The sequence below is a fragment of the Ranitomeya imitator genome, chromosome 5 (genome assembly GCF_032444005.1).
Source record: "Ranitomeya imitator isolate aRanImi1 chromosome 5, aRanImi1.pri, whole genome shotgun sequence".
Classification (NCBI taxonomy): Eukaryota; Metazoa; Chordata; class Amphibia; order Anura; family Dendrobatidae; genus Ranitomeya; species Ranitomeya imitator.
The window spans coordinates 297,545,819-297,565,059 of record NC_091286.1 but is presented as its reverse complement, the minus strand read 5'-3'; the positions used below and the strand labels follow the sequence as shown (position 1 = coordinate 297,565,059).

The 19,241-nt window shown below is 45.0% G+C and overlaps 2 protein-coding genes across 3 annotated transcripts in view; both read left to right on the top strand.

Moving 5' to 3' along the window:
- The window catches only part of QRSL1 (glutaminyl-tRNA amidotransferase subunit QRSL1), a 121,988-nt gene extending 104,081 nt beyond the window's left edge, over window positions 1-17,907 (top strand). For both annotated transcript variants that reach the window (XM_069726280.1, XM_069726282.1), the window contains 2 exons: window positions 16,758-16,963; window positions 17,675-17,907. In XM_069726280.1, the coding sequence (XP_069582381.1) occupies window positions 16,758-16,963; window positions 17,675-17,886 (418 nt within the window). In that variant the 3' untranslated portion in view covers window positions 17,887-17,907. The remainder of the gene's footprint in view (window positions 1-16,757; window positions 16,964-17,674) is intronic.
- LOC138637521 (uncharacterized) lies at window positions 493-2,523 on the top strand. The gene is made up of 2 exons (XM_069726279.1): window positions 493-1,185; window positions 1,506-2,523. Exons 1-2 carry the CDS (start codon window positions 830-832, stop codon window positions 2,386-2,388), a joined length of 1,239 nt encoding a protein of 412 aa, XP_069582380.1. The 5' UTR covers window positions 493-829; the 3' UTR covers window positions 2,389-2,523.
- Window positions 17,908-19,241: the final 1,334 nt, after the last annotated feature.

Below are 19,241 nucleotides of genomic sequence, written 5' to 3'. Positions count from 1 at the left end.
GAAGGGGCCTTTGGGCTACTTTCACACTTGCGTTGTGTGACGGACGTTGCAATGCGTTGTTTTGGAGAAAAAACGCATCCTGCAAATTTGCCCGCAGGATGCGTTTTTTCTCCATAGACTTGCATTAGCCGACGCATTGTGACGTATGGCCACACGTTGCATCCGTCGTGCGACAGATGCGTCGTGTTTTGGCGGACCGTCGGCACAAAAAAAGTACATGTAACTTTTTTTTGTGCGTCGTGTCTGCCATTTCTGACCGCACATGCCCGGCCGGAACTCCGCGCCCTCCTCCTCGGACATTACAATGGGGCAATGGATGCATTGAAAAACTGCATCCGCTGCCCCCGTTGTTCATTTTTTTCACAACGTGCGTCGGTACGTCGGCCCGACGCTTTGCGACGGGCCCTTACCGACGCAAGTGTGAAAGTAGCCTTAGAAAACAAAGAGCATGGCAGCTCAAATGGGTTTATTGTTTTATCCTTCCTTTCAGCTTTAGGCTACTTTCACACTAGCGTTAACTGCAATCCGTCCCAAAAACGTCTTTTTCCCGAAAAAACGGATGCGTCAAAAAACTGCAAAACGTATGCAACGAATACAGCATTTCGACGGATCCGTCGCAAAACCGTCGCAAATCCGATAAACGGTTCCGTTGAAATGCTGGATGCGTTGCATACGTTGCATACGTTTTTTCCATCCGTTGCATACGTTTTTACGACGGATCCGTTTTTAAAATGGGAGGCACCAAAATTTGATTGGCTACTGGAAACTAGGGAAATCTATATACTGACTGTATTTACAGCACATCTTTGAGGGTTTTAGTTTAGTGGCAATGATGGATGGTGTAATTGGGAGGATTTCGAGTTTGGTTACTGAAGTTATATTTGAGACGAATCGCCTGGATATCATAGTGCGGGAGAAGGAGGCGGCAGCAGAAAGACGGATGATGCAACGGAGAAGGCGACGATTCTGGATACATCCAATCAATGAGCTGCGGATGACCAGGGGTGTCCAGTCCACTCTCTATCTGGAGTTGCGGTGCAACCCCCAAAAATTCTTTAGTTATGTACGGATGAGGATGGAACATTTCGATTATTTGGTTGGAAAAATAGAGGATGTCATCCAAAGGCAGGACACAAGGATGAGGCTTGCCATCACACCGGCGGAGCGGCTCATGGTGACACTGCGGTAAGCATTTTTTCTTTATGTCATTGCTCATATTGAATGTGAGTACATGCTGCAGAGAATACTGCGCTGACACATTGCGCCGCATTTACTGTAGCATGTCATTTGTTGGTTTATGTGAGGCCATTCCACTTGTTTTTTTTTCTTGTGTCATTGGTTATATTGAATGTTATTACATGCTGCAGAGAATACTGCGCTGACACATTGCGCCGCATTTACTGTAGCATGTAATTTGTTGGTTTATTTGAGGCCATTCCACTTGTTTTTCTTGGTTGATGGTCTGTGCAATTTTTTTTTACATTTTTTTTTATTTTTCCCTGCAGCTTCCTAGCTACGGGTGAGTCTTTGACTTCACTCCATTTCCAATTCCGGCTGGGGATTTCCACTATTGGCGGAATTGTGAAGGACACATGTCGTGCGATTTGGGACACTTTACAGCTGGAGTATATCCCACAACCAACAATGGAAATCTGGATGAGAAGTTCCGAACAATTTGAGCGAATGTGTAATTTTCCAAATTGTGTTGGTGCTGTGGACGGCAAACACATTAGGATTGCAAAACCGGCAGGAACAGGATCAGAGTACTATAACTATAAAAAATACTTCTCAATTGTACTCATGGCTATTGCTGACGCCAACTGCCGATTCCTTGCTGTGGATATAGGAGCGTATGGCCGGTCCAACGACTCCCAAGTGTTTAAAAACTCTCCGATGGGTCGCTGCCTGTATGGAGATACATACAATTTCCCGCCAGCAAGACCGCTCCCAGGAACCAGTGAACCAGCCTTGCCCTATGTGTGTGTAGGTGATGAAGCCTTTCAACTGTCGCCGCACCTACTGAAACCATACAGCAGCCGTGAATTACACCGCACCAAGCGGGTATTTAATTACCGTCTTACCAGAGCAAGAAGAGTGGTAGAGTGCTCTTTCGGTATTTTGACAGCAAAGTGGAGAGTTCTGCTGACGGCAATAAAACTGGATACAAAAACTGTAGACGATGTTGTCAAGGCATGTGTGGTGCTCCATAATTTTGTTATTTCAAAGGAGCCCGTTACCTTGGATGACGAACAATTGGAGACATCCTTGTGGGATTACCGAAGTGCCTCTGTTCGCTCCACCGGTTCTGTTACTAGGATGAGGGAACAGTTTGCTGAATATTTTTTGTCACCTGTTGGGCGGATTCCATGGCAAGACATAATTGTGTGACTTTTTTTTAATTTTTTTTCTTTTTTTTTTCCAAAATTTTTTGGTAGCAACTGCCACAAAAAAAAAAAAAAAAAAGAGTGTGTGTGGTTTGCTTGCTAATATAATATAAAACCATTTTGTTAAACCTTGAAAACGTCTGGTGTTTCTTTTCACTTAACCTTTCATATTTACCTTAATTAATGAACACACACACACAGTAGATTGTAAACCAGAATTATGTTTATTTCAAAAAATATATTTTTTGTGGGTAATTTTCCCACACAATTTTTTTTTGGGTAATTTAAAGAACCTTTTTTTTTTTGGCAAAAAAAAAATATGTACAAGTACATTCCAGGTTCACAGGTCCTGGTATTGTTGGGTGGAGTAACTATGGGAGGAGGGGCTGGAAGGTTGGACCACGTCGGTAGGTAGGATTGGGGAAACCCTACCTGTTGCGTCTGTAGTGGAAGGGGGGGGGAAAACAGGAGGCTGACCAGAGTGGTGTTGTGTTGGGGTAGGTGGAAAACTTACTGGGGAAGTAAAGCTGGGCAAAGATGAAGAAAACACGGGTGAATACATTTGGGTTGTGGGCCGGGTTGGGTATTGGTACTGATGTTGATATTGAGAGTGATGTGGATATTGGGACTGGCGGTGATATTGTGGGGCATGGTGTTGAAATTGGGACTGGGATGTGTGGGGAGGTGTGGGGGTAGATTGGGGTTCGTTAATTACCTTCAGCAGAGCGTTATGGCAGCTATTCATTACCCGCATCTGCTGATCAAAAGAAAGCTTTTCCATGCTCCTGAGCATGGACTGAAAAAAAAGATTGGCTGGAGCTTGACTTACATCTAAATGCAGTCTATCCAAGCGACTGCTGATTTCATGGTGGTTTTCACTCATGCGTGATTGCATCATGCTGAAACCAGCAGTCACTTGTTCTCCCAAAATTTTAAATGAATTTTGGAAGCCTGCATTTAGATGCAAGAACTCAGGAGCATAGCTCCTTTCCTGACCCCTCTGACGCTGCCGCCATGAACCTACCGGTGGTGTAGAGGTGGCAGGGTCAGAGGGGTGGGGTAAAGGGAACGCTATCTGTTGACCATCAGATGCGAGTAAGGAAGGCTGCACTCCACTGGTAGAGGCGGATGAAGTGGAGGGGACAGAGGGGTGAGAGGTGTGGGGCCTACCGACGTGGTCCCCGGTGGCGGACTCAGGAGGGATCGCTTCAGAGGGTGCAGAGGTAGATGCAGGCGCACGGTGGCTGGAGTAGGTGCTGTGAAAGAAAAAAAAATAAGTTAATATATTGATATGAAAAAGGCCGGACTGAAACAAAAGTTTTGTGATTAGACAGGTTCTTACTGTGATGTTGAATACTTACACTCTACTCAGCATGGTTTCCCTCAGGAAGGAGAGGTTCGGGCCATATCTGTACCTCCTCTTCTTCCTTGCTGCTGAGCCACTCGGGGCCTGCATCTCCTCGTTAAACTCCCTCTTAAAGCGATCCCTCAATGACCGCCACCGCTTCCTAACCTTGGTACCTGTGAAGACAGGAATGAAGAAAAAAAAAAAAATATTCGTAAATGCAAGACATTACATTCAGCTCAAAACATCACTGAAAAGTGAATACTTACATAGTTTGCTCTGCTGCTGTGGAAGAAGGTCCTCCCACCTCGCAAAGATGTTCCGGCATACTTCCAACCAGAGCCGACGGGTGACACTGGTATCAGCATGCCTGCGGTCAGCCATGTTCCACAGTGGCTCCCGTTCACGAACCTCCTCGATGAGGGCTTCAATATCGATATCTGAATCGTATTCGGGAGCACACTGTGAAGCCTGTTAGAACAAAAAAAAAAGAAAGAATTAAAAATTAGTAGACTGAAAGCAAAAAATTAACAATTGAAGCCCCACAAAAAACCGACTCACTGATGGCCGACCGCGGCGTCGAGTCCGCCGACTCTGGGAGCGCCTGGGAGAACCTTCATGCTGTGCTGGACGTTCAGCAGCACCAGCAGCAGCAGCAGCAGCAGCAGCAGGAGACTGAAATAAAGGATAAAAAAATTAGCTTTAATGTATGTATATGTTTTCTGTGTTACGTTATATATGAAATTCTGTTTTGTGTACGGTGCAGTGTGATGTGTGAAGCAAGTGTTTCACCACTACTTACACTTGGTTCCTCCTCCACTTCGATGTCTCCACCCGTCTCGGTCCCTTCCGACAGCTCCTCATCGGATTCTGATTCCTGTTGAAACATAATAAATGCATGTAGTGACTCAAAATGATGTAAATTTTAAAAAAAAAAAAAAAAAATTTTTTTTACTTACCGATACCTGCTGTTGCTGTGGAGGAGGGCTGCCGGAAGAGGACATTGTGTGGCTGTGGTCCAGGTGGCTGTGGTCAAGGTGGCTGTGGTCCAGGTGGCTGTGGTCCAGGTGGCTGTGGTCCAGGTGGCTGTGGTCCTGGTAGGTCTGTAAGTTAAAAGACACTTGCAATCTGCTCTACACATTGAAGTAGCAGATTTGGAGTCTTCAAAACTTACTTTTCAGATTTTCTGGATGCGGGCCAGGTGGCTGTGGTCCAGGTGGCTGTGGTCCAGGTGGCTGTGGTCAAGGTGGCTGTGGTCAAGGTGGCTGTGGTCCTGGTAGGTCTGCAAGTTAAAAGACACTTGCAATCTGCTCTACACATTGAAGTAGCAGATTTGGGGTCTTCAAAACTTACTTTTCAGATTTTCTGGATGTGGTCCAGGTGGCTGTGGTCCAGGTGGCTGTGGTCCAGGTGGCTGTGGTCAAGGTGGCTGTGGTCCAGGTGGCTGTGGTCCTGGTAGGTCTGTAAGTTAAAAGACACTTGCAATCTGCTCTACACATTGAAGTAGCAGATTTGGGGTCTTCAAAACTTACTTTTCAGATTTTCTGGATGTGGTCCAGGTGGCTGTGGTCCAGGTGGCTGTGGTCCAGGTGGCTGTGGTCAAGGTGGCTGTGGTCCAGGTGGCTGTGGTCCTGGTAGGTCTGTAAGTTAAAAGACACTTGCAATCTGCTCTACACATTGAAGTAGCAGATTTGGAGTCTTCAAAACTTACTTTTCAGACTTTCTGGATGCGGGCCAGGTGGCTGTGGTCCAGGTGGCTGTGGTCCAGGTGGCTGTGGTCCAGGTGGCTGTGGTCAAGGTGGCTGTGGTCAAGGTGGCTGTGGTCCAGGTGGCTGTGGTCCAGGTGGCTGTGGTCAAGGTGGCTGTGGTCAAGGTGGCTGTGGTCCTGGTAGGTCTGTAAGTTAAAAGACACTTGCAATCTGCTCTACACATTGAAGTAGCAGATTTGGAGTCTTCAAAACTTACTTTTCAGATTTTCTGGATGCGGGCCAGGTGGCTGTGGTCCAGGTGGCTGTGGTCCAGGTGGCTGTGGTCCAGGTGGCTGTGGTCAAGGTGGCTGTGGTCAAGGTGGCTGTGGTCCTGGTAGGTCTGTAAGTTAAAAGACACTTGCAATCTGCTCTACACATTGAAGTAGCAGATTTGGGGTCTTCTAAACTTACTTTTCAGATTTTCTGGATGTGGGCCAGGTGGCTGTGGTCCAGGTGGCTTATGCCGGTCAGTGTGGTCCCTACTCTATCTGCAATATAATAAGTATAATGGATTGAAAGTTAGACCAAAGCAGAAATAGGTAATGTTTACCACTAAACACCATGTTAAAATGAGAAAAATATGTGAACACCCAAACCCAAAAACTGGTGCACGTTATACCATTCTTTTCCATGTCCCAAAAACAAAAAAAGGTAAACTGTGAGACACCTTTAAAAATATTTTTATGTTTTAAAAAAAAAAAAAATTACCTCCCCGAAATAAAATTTCAAAGGATAACCTTTATTAAAAAATGACCACTCAAACAACTCTGTATTGCATGTGTAACCATTGGTACATACACCTGATTTAAATTTACCTTTAAGAAATTATACTACGGACAATTTTTTAAGAAACATTTTATTAATATATAATTTATTTCTTTTTTTTTTTTTTTTAAATCACAATGGAGCAGAAATGCTCTTTATTTTAAAATACAAGTACATCGAATGGGAATGGTTAAGTAAATTAAAAAAAAAAAAATATAACCTCAAGCTGCAGACCATTAGACTTTGCAATAATACATCCATTTTAATAAACAAAAAAAAAAAAAAGGTGCACAAAACACTATACTAAAGGTACTGTCACACTAGACGATATCGCTAGCGATCTGTGACGTTGCAGCGTCCTCACTAGCGATATCGTCCAGTGTGACAGGCAGCAGCGATCAGGCCCCTGCTGTGATGTCGCTGGTCGGGGAATAAAGTCCAGAACTTTATTTGGTCGCTGGACTCCCCGCAGACCTCGCTGAATCGGCGTGTGTGACACCGATTCAGCGATGTCTTTGCTGGTAACCAGGGTAAACATCGGGTAACTAAGCGCAGGGCCGCGCTTAGTAACCCGATGTTTACCCTGGTTACCAGCGTAAAAAAACAAACAGTACATACTTACATTCAGCTGTCTGTCCCCTGCCGTCTGGTTACTGCACTGAATGCTGGCCGTAAAGTGAAAGCAGAGCACAGCCACAGCGGTGAGTCATCGCTGTGTGACTCACCGCTGTGCTGTGCTTTCACTTTCACTTTCCGGCCAGCAGTCAGTGCAGGAACCAGACGGCAGGGGACAGACAGCTGAATGTAAGTATGTACTGTTTGTTTTTTTACGCTGGTAACCAGGGTAAACATCGGGTTACTAAGCGCGGCCCTGCGCTTAGTTACCCGATGTTTACCCTGGTTTACCGGGGACCTCTGGATCGTTGGTCGCTGGAGAGCGGTCTTTGTGACAGCTCTCCAGCGACCAAACAGCGACGCTGCAGCGATCCGGATCGTTGTCGGTATCGCTGCAGCGTCGCTAAGTGTGACGGTACCTTAAAGGTACCGTCACACTGAACGATATCGCTAGCAAACCGTGACGTTGCAGCGTCCTGGTTAGCGATATCGTTCAGTTTGACACACAGCGGCGATCAGAATCCTGCTGTGATGTCATTGGTCGCTGCAGAAAGTCCAGAACTTTATTTCGTTGCTGGACTTTATGTAGACATCGCTGAATCGCCGTGTGTGACGCCAATTAAGCGATTTGTTCACTGGTAACTAGGGTAAACATCAGGTTACTAAGCGCGGCTCTGCACTTATTAACCCGATGTTTACCCTGGTTAACAGTGTAAAAGTAAGAAAAAACACAAACACTTCATACTTATGTTCCGCTGTCTGTCCCTCGGCGTTCTGCTTCTCTGCCCTGTATAAGCACAGCGGCCGGAAAGCAGAGTGGTGACGTCACCGCTCTGCTCTGCTTTACGGCTGGCTGGCGCTCACAATGCAGAGAAGCACAGCACGGGGACAGACAGCGGATATTTTTTTTTTTACCTTTTTTTTTTTTTACTTTTACACTGGTAACCATGGTAAACATCGGGTTACTAAGCGCGGCTATGCACTTAGTAACCCCATGTTTACCCTGGTTACTGGCATCGTTGGTTGCTGGAGAGCTGTCTGTGTAACAGCTCTCCAGCGACCAAACAGCGACGCTGCAGTGATCCGGATTATTGTCGGTATTGCTGCAGCGTCACTCAGTGTGACGGTACCTTAATTAGTAAATACATCAAAAATCAATATTAACCAATATGGCATTGACAAATGCACATGCAACCAACAAGACGCACACAAACATACCTGCAAGCCGAGTCATAACGCAAGCATAACACATGAACAGTCGCAATATTGACGAAGGCATAATAAGGTGCAGGCACGTGAACACATACATAGAAAAGCACACAGCAGTACAAAAATAAACACACACACCCACACACACACACACGGCCATCAGTCCTCCGGCTGGAGCTTGATATCTTCACAGTGGCAGGCCTCACGGTGGATCTGGACTGTAGCATGGCAATGGCTGTTGCAGGATGACGGCAGGCCTCAGGTTGGATTCAGGTTTTATAAGCTCTTGCTATAGTCAGTACGTCATACACAAATGCGCACACACACACACACACAAATGGCAATATACTCACACTGTTGTAGTGTGTCTGGTCCTTGCTGCCAGGCTGGGCTCTTGGTGTCCGGCTGGGCTCTTGGTGTCCGGCAGGGCTCTTGGGGTCCAGGCTGGGCTCTTGGGGTCCGGCTGGGCTCTTGGTGTCCGGCAGGGCTCTTGGGGTCCAGGCTGGGCTCTTGGGGTCCGGCTGGGCTCTTGGTGTCCAGGCTGGGCTCTTGGTGTCCGGCAGGGCTCTTGGGGTCCAGGCTGGGCTCTTGGGGTCCGGCTGGGCTCTTGGGGTCCGGCAGGGCTCTTGGGGTCCAGGCTGGGCTCTTGGGGTCCGGCTGGGCTCTTGGTGTCCAGGCTGGGCTCTTGGTGTCCGGCTGGCTGGAGGCTTCTTCTTCTCTCTGAGTCTTGCTGGCATATGTGGGGGTTGAAGGCCCAGACCAGGTTTATATAGATTTGGGGATGTCTGGCCATTTAGATAAAAACACCTGTTTCTGAGCATGCTCAGTAGAAAAAAACGTATTGCAGCGCTGCATTGCGTCGTACGACGTGTCTCGACGCATCCGTCGCTCATAGACTTTCATTCTAGCAAAAGACGCATGCCGACGAATGCGCCGAGACACGTTTTATTGGCGGAGACAAAAAACGTTACAATCTTCTTTTTTCCAGACGACGTGTCGCCTCTTTTCGACGCATCCGTCGAAAGACGTATACCGACGAATGCAAATCCGTCGCAATACGTCGCCAATACAAGTCTATGGGGAAAAAACGTATGCAGCAAAATATTTTGCTGCATACGTTTTTTCTGCAAAACGACGCATTTTAACGTATTGCAGTTAACGCTAGTGTGAAAGTAGCCTTAGAGTGAGTTAGGAAAAGTTTAATCAACTTGCACTGTTTTAATATACCGTACATGTTTATAAGTGACAGTTTTCCTGCGATGTACCTGAGTACCTGCGTGTCATAAGCGTGTCATAAGCATTTGAATTAAAATAACCATATTGAAATCAAATCTGATGGATTTTTTTTTTTCCGTATGTGCGTTGGAAGAGGGGGTAGTCTTATACGGCGAGTATATCCCAAACTCAAACTTTTGATCAGACGATGGAGCTACGAACTTAGTTCCGTCCTGGGACCTCATTGTGGTCTTGGAGGAGCTCACACTAGCACCTTTCGAGCCCTTGTCATCCATAGACGTAGACAGACTCTCCTGGAATGCAGCCTTCCTGGTAGCAATAACTACAGCCAGAAGAGTGGGTGAATTACAAGCTCTCTTGATGATGATAATAATAATAATCAACAAACCCTACGTGAAGATATTCCAGGACCGACTTATTCTGTGATTGGATCCGTCATTTCTTCCCAAAGTAGTCTGAGTTTAATAAGTCTCAGGAGATAATTCTTCCCTCCTTCTATCAAGAGCCAGGAAATAAGGAAGAAGAACAGTTCCACACTTTGGACGTTCGTAGAACGGTACTCTATTACCTTCAGGTGATGGAAAAACTAGGAAGGACCAAAACCTGTTTGTTCACCTTCGAGGCCAGAATAAGGGAGAGAAGACTTCCAGATCCACGATCGCCAACTGGATCAAGAGAGCAATCTTGGTGACATATCATGTCCAGGGCCTTCCACTGCCAGAGAAATTTACGGCTCACTCTACCAGAACAACGTCTGTCTCCTGGGCCGAGAAAGCCAGTTCTTCCATCGAGCAGATATGCAGTGTTGCTACCAGGTCTTCGGTCCATATGTTCTCCAGCATTACAGGCTAGACCTGATGTCACAAGAGGACTTAGCCTTCTGGAGAAAAGTCCTCCCAGCTATAGTCTCTCCCTAAAACATTACTCTTGGTTACTGCTCCGGTGTGCTGTCATGTGGGGGTTACTAGAGAAAATAGAATTAGACTTACTGGTAATTCGGTTTCTTGGAACCCACGACAACCTGGGTAGTCCCTCCCTTTGCTTAATTTTCGTTCTTTAAAGAGAATAAATATAAGTTGAAATATAAATATAATTTGAAGCATTCTTTCTCCTGTGGTCCTTTATAATAACACTGAGGGGAAGGATATGGGAGGACTTATTTAACCTCTTTGGCACTTCCTGTCCCTATTAGGAAAGGGGTAACATCCTCCAGTGTGCTGTTGTGGTGGGTTACTAGAAACCAAATTACCAGTAAGTCTAATTCTATTTTTCCATTTATTCTGAAAAAATGAACTTTTAAAAATTGACAGCAGTGGCTTTCTTTTCAATTTACACAGCATCCAAGCTTTTTTTTGGACTTGGGGTTATAAAAAAGTAAACTGTTTAAAAACAATTACAGTAGCTCCAATGAATGGAAAAAGAAAAATGTTACAGGTTTTTTTTTTCTGCTAAAATAATTAAAAAAAAACTACTGTATTTTCCGGTGTATAAGATGACTTTTTAACCCCTGAAAAACCTCAGAAAAGTTGGGGGGGTCGTCTTATTCGCTGGTGTCGCCTTATACGGCGGTTGTGGAGCATGCTGCGGTCGACTGTCGCCTTATACGGCGGCGCCACATATGGCGGGGGGGGGAAAACGGTCTTGATGAAGAGGTGAGGGGGCACCTTACTGGAAGGTGAAGCAAGCTGCAGGCGCTCCAGAGATCAGCGGGAGAGCGGTGCTGTGCCCAGAAGACACGCCTCTTTCACCTGTCTGGCCCGCCCTTGTATCTCTGCCTCTCGCTCTGGAGCACTGCAGTGACGAGGCAGTGGCGCAGGTGCGCATATGCGGGATCCTCCAGAGCGAGAGAGGCAGAGATACAAGGGCAGGCCAGAGAGGTGAAAGAGGTGTGTCTTTTGGGCACAGCGCCGTCCTGGCTGTTTTCCATACCCTGGGACACCTGCGCTCTCTGGAGGTATCAGTAATAGGTACAAGGGCGGGCCAGAGGGATGCACTCTAATAGTCTTGGGGACAGGAAGGGCAGGGCAGACAGGGACCATTCCAAGCAGGGCTTGTATACAACAACCAGCCAATCGCAAGGTTCATCATCAGTATCTGTACCTGTTTACCAGTACATACAGTGCATTACAAATGGCCAGCAGTCAAAACCCCATCATGTCTCCACCAGCAAGAAAAAAGAAATATGAAGCCAGTTTTAAACTTAAAGTTGCAAATTTTGCCATGGAACATAATAACTGCACTGCGGCAAGACAATTTGGTGTAACAGAAAAGATGGTTCAGGACTGGAAAGCAAATGAAAAAGCATTAAAGAGTATGCCAAGGGGTAAGTGTGCATTAAGAAGAGGCACCCCACATTAGCCAGAACTTGAAAAACATGTAGCAGACATGGTGAATGAGCACCGCCAAAGCGGTGTAGTGACACGAAATCAAATACGTTTGTTTGCACTTCAGTGGGCCAAATCTAACCCAGATCACAGCAACAGCTTTAAGGCCACTGTATCCGGGTGTACTAGATTCATGGCAAGGCAAAATATGGTACTGAGGCAAAAGTTGAAAATTGCCCAAAAATTACCTGCAGATCTTGATGGCAAAGTGAATAGTTTCCATCAATACGTAATACAACAGCGCACTAAACATGGCTATCCGTTAAGTAGTATTTGAAATATGGATGAAACTCCAATGAATTTTGATATGGTTGGAAATAAAACTGTCTATCAAAAAGGTGAAAAAACAATTTTAATTAAAATAACGGGGCATGAGAAGTCTAGTTTTACAGTGGTATTAGGATGCACAGCTGATGGCGGCAAACTGAGACCAATGATTATTTTTAAAAGAAAAACAGTGCCAAAACTCAAGTTCCCTGTTGGTTGTTTTGTGCATGTGAATGAAAAAGGCTGGATGGATGAAGAAGGGGTAAAGCTATGGCTTGATAATGTATGGAGCAGGCGACCAGGTGGACTTATTAACAAATGTAGTCTACTGGTGTGGGATATGTTCAGGGCTTATTTAACTCCTAGCACCAAGCAAAGACTTGCAAGACTAAACACACATGCTGCAGTTATTCCTGCAGGCTTGACATCGTTAGTACAGCCACTGGATGTGTGCCTAAATAAGCCATTTAAAGATCGCATTCGAGAACAGTGGAATGAATGGATAGTTAGCGGAGAAAAGTCATTCACAAAAGGAGGAAACATGCGTGCTCCACAGTTGGATGTTTTGTGCAAGTTTGTCATAAAAGCCTGGAATGATATTGGTGCAGAAACAGTAATCAAGTCTTTCAAGAAGTGTGGCATATCAAATTCATTAGATGGTATGGAGGACGACTACTTGTGGCAAGATGAAGAGGAAGCTGAAGCTGAGCCCACACCATCTGATACGGAATTCGATCCATACGATGACTGCCTTACAGCTGTATCACAAGATCTCATTGATGTATTTATGAAATCAGATGACGAACAGGAGGATTTTGAAGGCTTTTAACCCCTTCATGACCTTGAGATTTTCCATTTTTCCATGTTCGTTTTTCACTCCCCTCCTTCCCAGAGCCATAACTTTTTTATTTTTCCGTCAATATGGCCATGTGAGGGCTTAGCATTGGTTTTAGCATATCGTGTACTAGAAAACGGGAAAAAAATTCCAAGTGCGGTGATATTGCAAAAAAAAAGTGCAGTCCCACACATGTTTTTTGTTTGGCTTTTTTGCTAGGTTCACTAAATGCTAAAACTGACCTGCCATTATGATTCTCCAGGTCAGTACGAGTTTATAGACACCTAACTTGTCTAGGTTATTTTTTATCTAAGTGGTAAAAAAAAATTCCAAACCTTGCTAATAAAAAAAAAATTGCGCCATGTTCCGATACCCGTAGCGTCTCCATTTTTCATGATCTGGGGTCGATTGAGGGCTTATTTTTTGCGTGCTGAGCTGTCATTTTTAATGATACCATTTCGGTGCAGATACGTTCTTTTGATCGCCCGTTATTGCATTTTAATGCAATGTCGCGGTGACCAAAAAACGCAATTCTGGCATTTCGGATTTTTTTCTCGCTATGCTGTTTAGCGATTAGGTTAATGCTTTTTTTATTGATAGATCAGGCGATTCTGAACGCGGCGATACCAAATATGTGTAGGTTTGATTTTTTTTTTTTATTGATTTATTTTGAATGGGGCGAAAGGGGGGTGATTTAAACTTTTTTATTTATTTTTTTCTACACATTTTTTTTTACTTTTTTTTTTTTTTTTTTTTTTAACTTTTGCCATGCTTCAATAGCCTCCATAGGAGGCTAGAAGCTGGCACAACGCGATCGGCTCTGCTACATAGCAGCGATCATTAGATCGCTGCTATGCAGCAGAAATGCAGGTGTGCTATGAGCGCTCACAGCTACTGGGGATCAGTAACCATAGAGGTCTCAAGGACCTCTATGGTTACTATACAGAGGCATCGCTGACCCCGATCATGTGACGGGGGTTAGCAATGCGCTCATTTCCGGCTGCCCGGCCGGAAGCACGGTTAAATGCCGCTGTCAGAATTTGACAGTGGCATTTAACTAGTTAATAGCGGGTGAATCGCGATTTCACCCGCCGCTATTGTGGGCACATGTCAGCTGTTCAAAACAGCTGACATGTCCCAGCTTTGATGTGGGCTCACCGCCGGAGCCCGCATCAAAGCGGGGATTCTGACCTCGGACGTACTATCCCGTCCGAGGTCAGAAAGGGGTTAAAGGGAAACTGTTTACAGCAAAGCCTGTAAAAATACCGTAGCTTGCAGTTATGATGGGCATTGCTAACAGGGACTTGACCGGCACTTGCTCTCTCTATTGTTTGTTATCTTTTTCTTATTATCAGTTCCAGTTTGGTTGACAGCTTAAGGTACCTTCACACATAACGATATTGTTAACGATATCGTTGCTTTTTGTGACGTAGCAACGATATCGTTAATAAAATCGTTGTGTGACAGCGACCAACGATCAGGCCCCTGCTGTGCCATCGTTGGTCGCTGAACAAAGGCCAGAACTTTATTTCGTCGCTGGATCTCCCGTGGACATCGCTAGATCGGCGTGTGTGACACCGATCCAGCGATGTCTTCACTGGTAACCAGGGTAAACATCGGGTAACTAAGCGCAGGGCCGCGCTTAGTAACCCGATGTTTACCCTGGTTACCATCCTAAAAGTAAAAAAAACAAACAGTACATACTTCCCTAACGCTGTCTGTCCTCCAGCGCTGTGCTCTGCACTCCTCCTGTACTGGCTGTGAGCGTCGGTCAGCCGGAAAGCAGAGCGGTGACGTCACCGCTCTGCTTTCCGGCCGCTGTGCTCACAGCCAGTACAGGAGGAGTGCAGAGAAGCACAGCGCCGGGGACAGACAGCGGTAGGTAAGTATGTACTGTTTGTTTTTTTACTTTTAGGATGGTAACCAGGGTAAACATCGGGTTACTAAGCGCGGCCCTGCGCTTAATTACCCGATGTTTACCCTGGTTACCGGCATCGTTGGTCGCTGGAGAGCGGTCTGTGTGACAGCTCTCCAGCAACGCTGCAGCGATCCGGATCGTTGTCGGTATCGCTGCAGCGTCGCTTAATGTGAAGGGGCCTTTAGGCTACTTTCACACTTGCGTTGTGTGACGGACGTTGCAATGCGTCGTTTTGGAGAAAAAACGCATCCTGCAAATTTGCCCGCAGGATGCGTTTTTTCTCCATAGACTTGCATTAGCCGACGCATTGTGACGTATGGCCACACGTTGCATCCGTCGTGCGACAGATGCGTCGTGTTTTGGCGGACCGTCGGCACAAAAAAAGTACATGTAACTTTTTTTTGTGCGTCGTGTCTGCCATTTCTGACCGCACATGCCCGGCCGGAACTCCGCGCCCTCCGCGCATCCTTCAATGGATGCATTGAAAAACTGCATCCGCTGCCCCCGTTGTTCATTTTTTTCACAACGTGCGTCGGTACGTCGACCGACGCAAGTGTGAAAGTAGCCTTAGAAAACAAAGAGCATGGCAGCTCAAATGGGTTTATTGTTTTATCCTTCCTTTCAGCTTTAGAGTGAGTTAGGAAAAGTTTAATCAACTTGCACTGTTTTAATATACCGTACATGTTTGATGATAAACAGCCTTATGTTTATAAGTGACAGTTTTCCTGCGATGTACCTGAGTACCTGCGTGTCATAAGCGTGTCATAAGCATTTGAATTAAAATAACCATATTGAAATCAAATCTGATGGATTTTTTTTTCCGTATGTGCGTTGGAAGAGGGGGTAGTCTTATACGGCGAGTATATCCCAAACTCTATATTTTAACTGGAAAAGTTGGGGGTCGTCTTATACGCCGAAAAATACGGTAGTTTTATATTGCTGTAACCATACTGACATGAAAAATTATGACGCCAGGTCATTTTTATCACACAATGTACATTATTTAAAAATAAATAAATACATTTTGCAAAAAACATTATCAGAATTGGGTTGGGTTTGCACTTTCATTGCACTTGGAATTTTTTCGTGATTTTCAATACAAAGTAAAATTAATGCTGTCCAGCAATAGAAAAGGCTTTGTGGACAAAAAAAAAAGAAAGTTTTAAGTTCTTGGAAGAAGAAGAGGAAAAAACAAAAATGGAAATTGGCCATGTTGGGAGGTCGTTAAAGATTCCATAAAATACAGCAATGTGAATAAACAAGTGCTCATAGCAAGGCAACTGAAAACATTAAAAAAGTTGTACTTTTTAGAAGGCTGAGTTGAAAAAACAAAAATGGGAGGTATTTAAATAATTAAGGAGTAGGACCATTAGAAGAAGAAAAGGGTAAGAGATGCCCATGACAGGGAGGAGAGAGATGCTGCAACGTCTTCCAAAGGCCAAAACTTTTTTATTTTTCTGTCCGCCTTCCAGTGTGATGGCCGCCGATAGGCTGCAGCACTCAGGTTATCTAACCATGTCACACAGCGTTGACTATGCTGAAACGGTGCCAGACCAGGAGTATATGGTTTTTATTTTCTAAAGAGCGCTGTTGCATTTAAGGAGTAGTTATTCAAGTAACGGACAATTTCTTTAACATACATAGATCAACATGACTAAGTCGCATGACCCGTAACAGAATATCCCAGAAAAAAACAATTACTCTATGATAAGTTCTGTGCTCAGCCTGCAAAAGGCGATCCAAGACTTCGTTTTTTAATCTTTATGACTTGTACATGCTCATCAGCTCCTGCACTTGCTAGAACACATAAATGTGTAGATTTTCAGAGAGTTCCTTCTACTAATATATGGCAACACATTTTTCTGCAGCCTCTGGAGCTACCCACAGCACAAATACATTTTGTTCCGTTTTACTTGTATGTTAGCGACACATTGAGGACTGCCCATTTTGTTTTGAGCATATTCAAAATGACTTTTCTATTATATTTTGATATTTTTTGTCTTCTAATTTGCACGCAATCTCATTGCAAATTGTTTGCTTGTTTGTTTCAGAAACTATGAAAAGTATTTCCTGAAGGCTCAGAAGGTGCGACGTTTGATAGCAGATGACTTTGTGAATGTGTTCACATCTGGAGTAGATGTCTTACTTACTCCAACCACCTTAGGAGATGCAGCTCCTTATGTAGAGTTCATCCAGGAGGATAACAGAACTCGCAGTGCTCAAGAAGATGTCTTTACACAGTGTGCCAACATGGCTGGTAAGCGTTATTTAAGAATTGTCTTGAATATGATAGTCGTGGCAAGTATTACATCACAATTGAATACTATTAACGATGAGTGCAAGTGCTTGTTACTTGAGTTTGCCTAGGGTTCTCAGGTATGCGCCAAGTAACGTGGGTGCAGTAATACTGATGAGACAGCCAGCCTATAATCAGGGATTGGCCGTTTGGTACACCAGTGCACAAAAAGTCTGTATGCGGCAATGTTCACACAAGGAGATGCAGAGCACCTGGCTCACAGCATATTAATGACGCCCATACTATTAGATCAGGCGGGCTGTCCAGTGCTAACTAAAATGCATTCTGTGTGAACAAAGTTCACAGTTTACACAGCCATCTGGGCTCAACTGCACCCTGAACCCAAGTAATGCGGGTGCTCAAGTGACATGTTCGATTCCCTGCGCCCGCATTTTTTATGGCTGTTAAAAAGGCATAAAAGATGCGGGGATGGCCTGGCATACACATACGTATATATTTATATATATATTATAGGCTAGATTAGGTATTTTTTCATATCATGGAGTATTAAGTCTAAACCTGATTTTTGTCTTTAATGTATAGCATAGAACAGTTATTGTAGCTATGTAATATATGCTGTGTAATTTAGATTCTTTAATATTTTGATTGAATATGTCAAGTTAACTCTGAAATTGCTCTGTAACGTTAATGTCTTGTTTCTCCTCTCACAAGGTGTTCCTGCTATAACTGTGCCTGCAGGTCTGTCTAGTAGAGGACTGCCTCTCGGTCTCCAGTTCATTGGGCAAGCTTTTTGTGAAGAGCAGCTTCTGAGTGTCGCTAAATGGTTTGAAAATCAAACTAAGTTCTGCCCATTAGAGTTTCATAAAAGTCATGAAAATGGACACATAGTTACAACACAAAGTAAATCTGCTTCTTCATTGTAGTCAATAAAAAAATAAAGTCTGCTACTGCTATTTATTGTATCTTGACCTTAAAACACATGTAGTCAGTACATGCAGTGCATCCGCTCAAAAATGTACAAGATGAAATTTTGGTAAGTTGTCTTGGTTTGTTTGATATACACTGCTCAAAAAAATAAAGGGAACACTAAAATCCCACATTCTAGATATTACTGAATGAAATATTCCAGTTGTAAATCTTTATTCATTACATAGTGGAATGTGTTGAGATCAATAAAACCTAAAAATGATCAACGTAAATCACAACTAATATCCCACGGAGGTCTGGAGTTGGAATGATGCTCAAAATCAAAGTGGAAAATGAAGTTACAGGCTGATCCAACTTCAGTGGAAATGCCTCATGACAAGGAAATTATGTTCAGTACAACGCCTGGGCATGCTCCTAATGAGGCGGCGGGTGGTCTCCTGAGAGGGATCTCCTTCCAGACCTGGACTGAAGCATCCGCCAAATCCTGGACAGTCTGTGGTGCAACGTGACGTTGGTGGATAGTGCGAGACATGATGTCCCAGATGTGTTCAATCGGATTCAGGTCTGGGGAACGGGCGGGCCAGTCCATAGCTTCTATGCCTTCATCTTGCAGGAACTGCTGACACACTCCAGCCACATGAGGTCTGGCATTGTCCTGCATTAGGAGGAGCCCAGGGTCAACCGCACCATCATATGATCTCACAAGGGGTCTGAGGATCTCATCTCGGTACCTAATGGCAGTCAGGCTACGTCTGGCGAGCACATGGAGGGCTGTGCGGCCCTCCAAAGAAATACCCCCCCACACCATTACTGACCAACAGCCAAAAACCGGTCATGCTGAAGAATGTTGCATGCAGCAGATCGTTCTCCACGGCGTCTCCAGACTCTGTCACATGTGCTCAGTGTGAACCTGCTTTCACCTGTGAAGATTACAGAGCGCCAGTGGCGAATTTGCCAATTCTGGTGTTCTGTGGCAAATTCCATGCGTCCTGGATGGTGTTGGACTGTGAGCACAACCCCCATCTGTGGATGTCGGGCACTCAGACCATACTCATGGAGTCGGTTTCTAACCGTTTGTTCAGACACGTGCACATTTGTAGCCTGCTGGAGGTCATTTTGCAGGGCTCTAGCAGTGCCCCTCCTGTTCCTCCTTGTACAAAGGCTGAGGTAGCGGTCCTACTGCTGTGTTGTTGCCCTCCTACGGCCCCCTCCACATCTGGTGTACTGGCCTGTCTCCTGGTAGCGCCTCCAGCCTCTGGACACTACACTGACAGACACAGCAAACCTTCTTACCACAGCTCGCATTGATGTGCCATCCTGGATGAGCTGCACTACCTGAGCCACTTGCGTG

What these genes read in the sequence shown, in the direction of transcription:
- LOC138637521 (XM_069726279.1), top strand. Translation starts at nt 830, where the DNA reads ATGATGGATGGTGTAATTGGGAGGATTTCGAGTTTGGTTACTGAAGTT. An exon ending in CGGCTCATGGTGACACTGCG is followed by an intron (nt 1,186 to 1,505) that starts GTAAGCATTTTT and finishes TTTTCCCTGCAG; the next exon opens with CTTCCTAGCTACGGGTGAGT.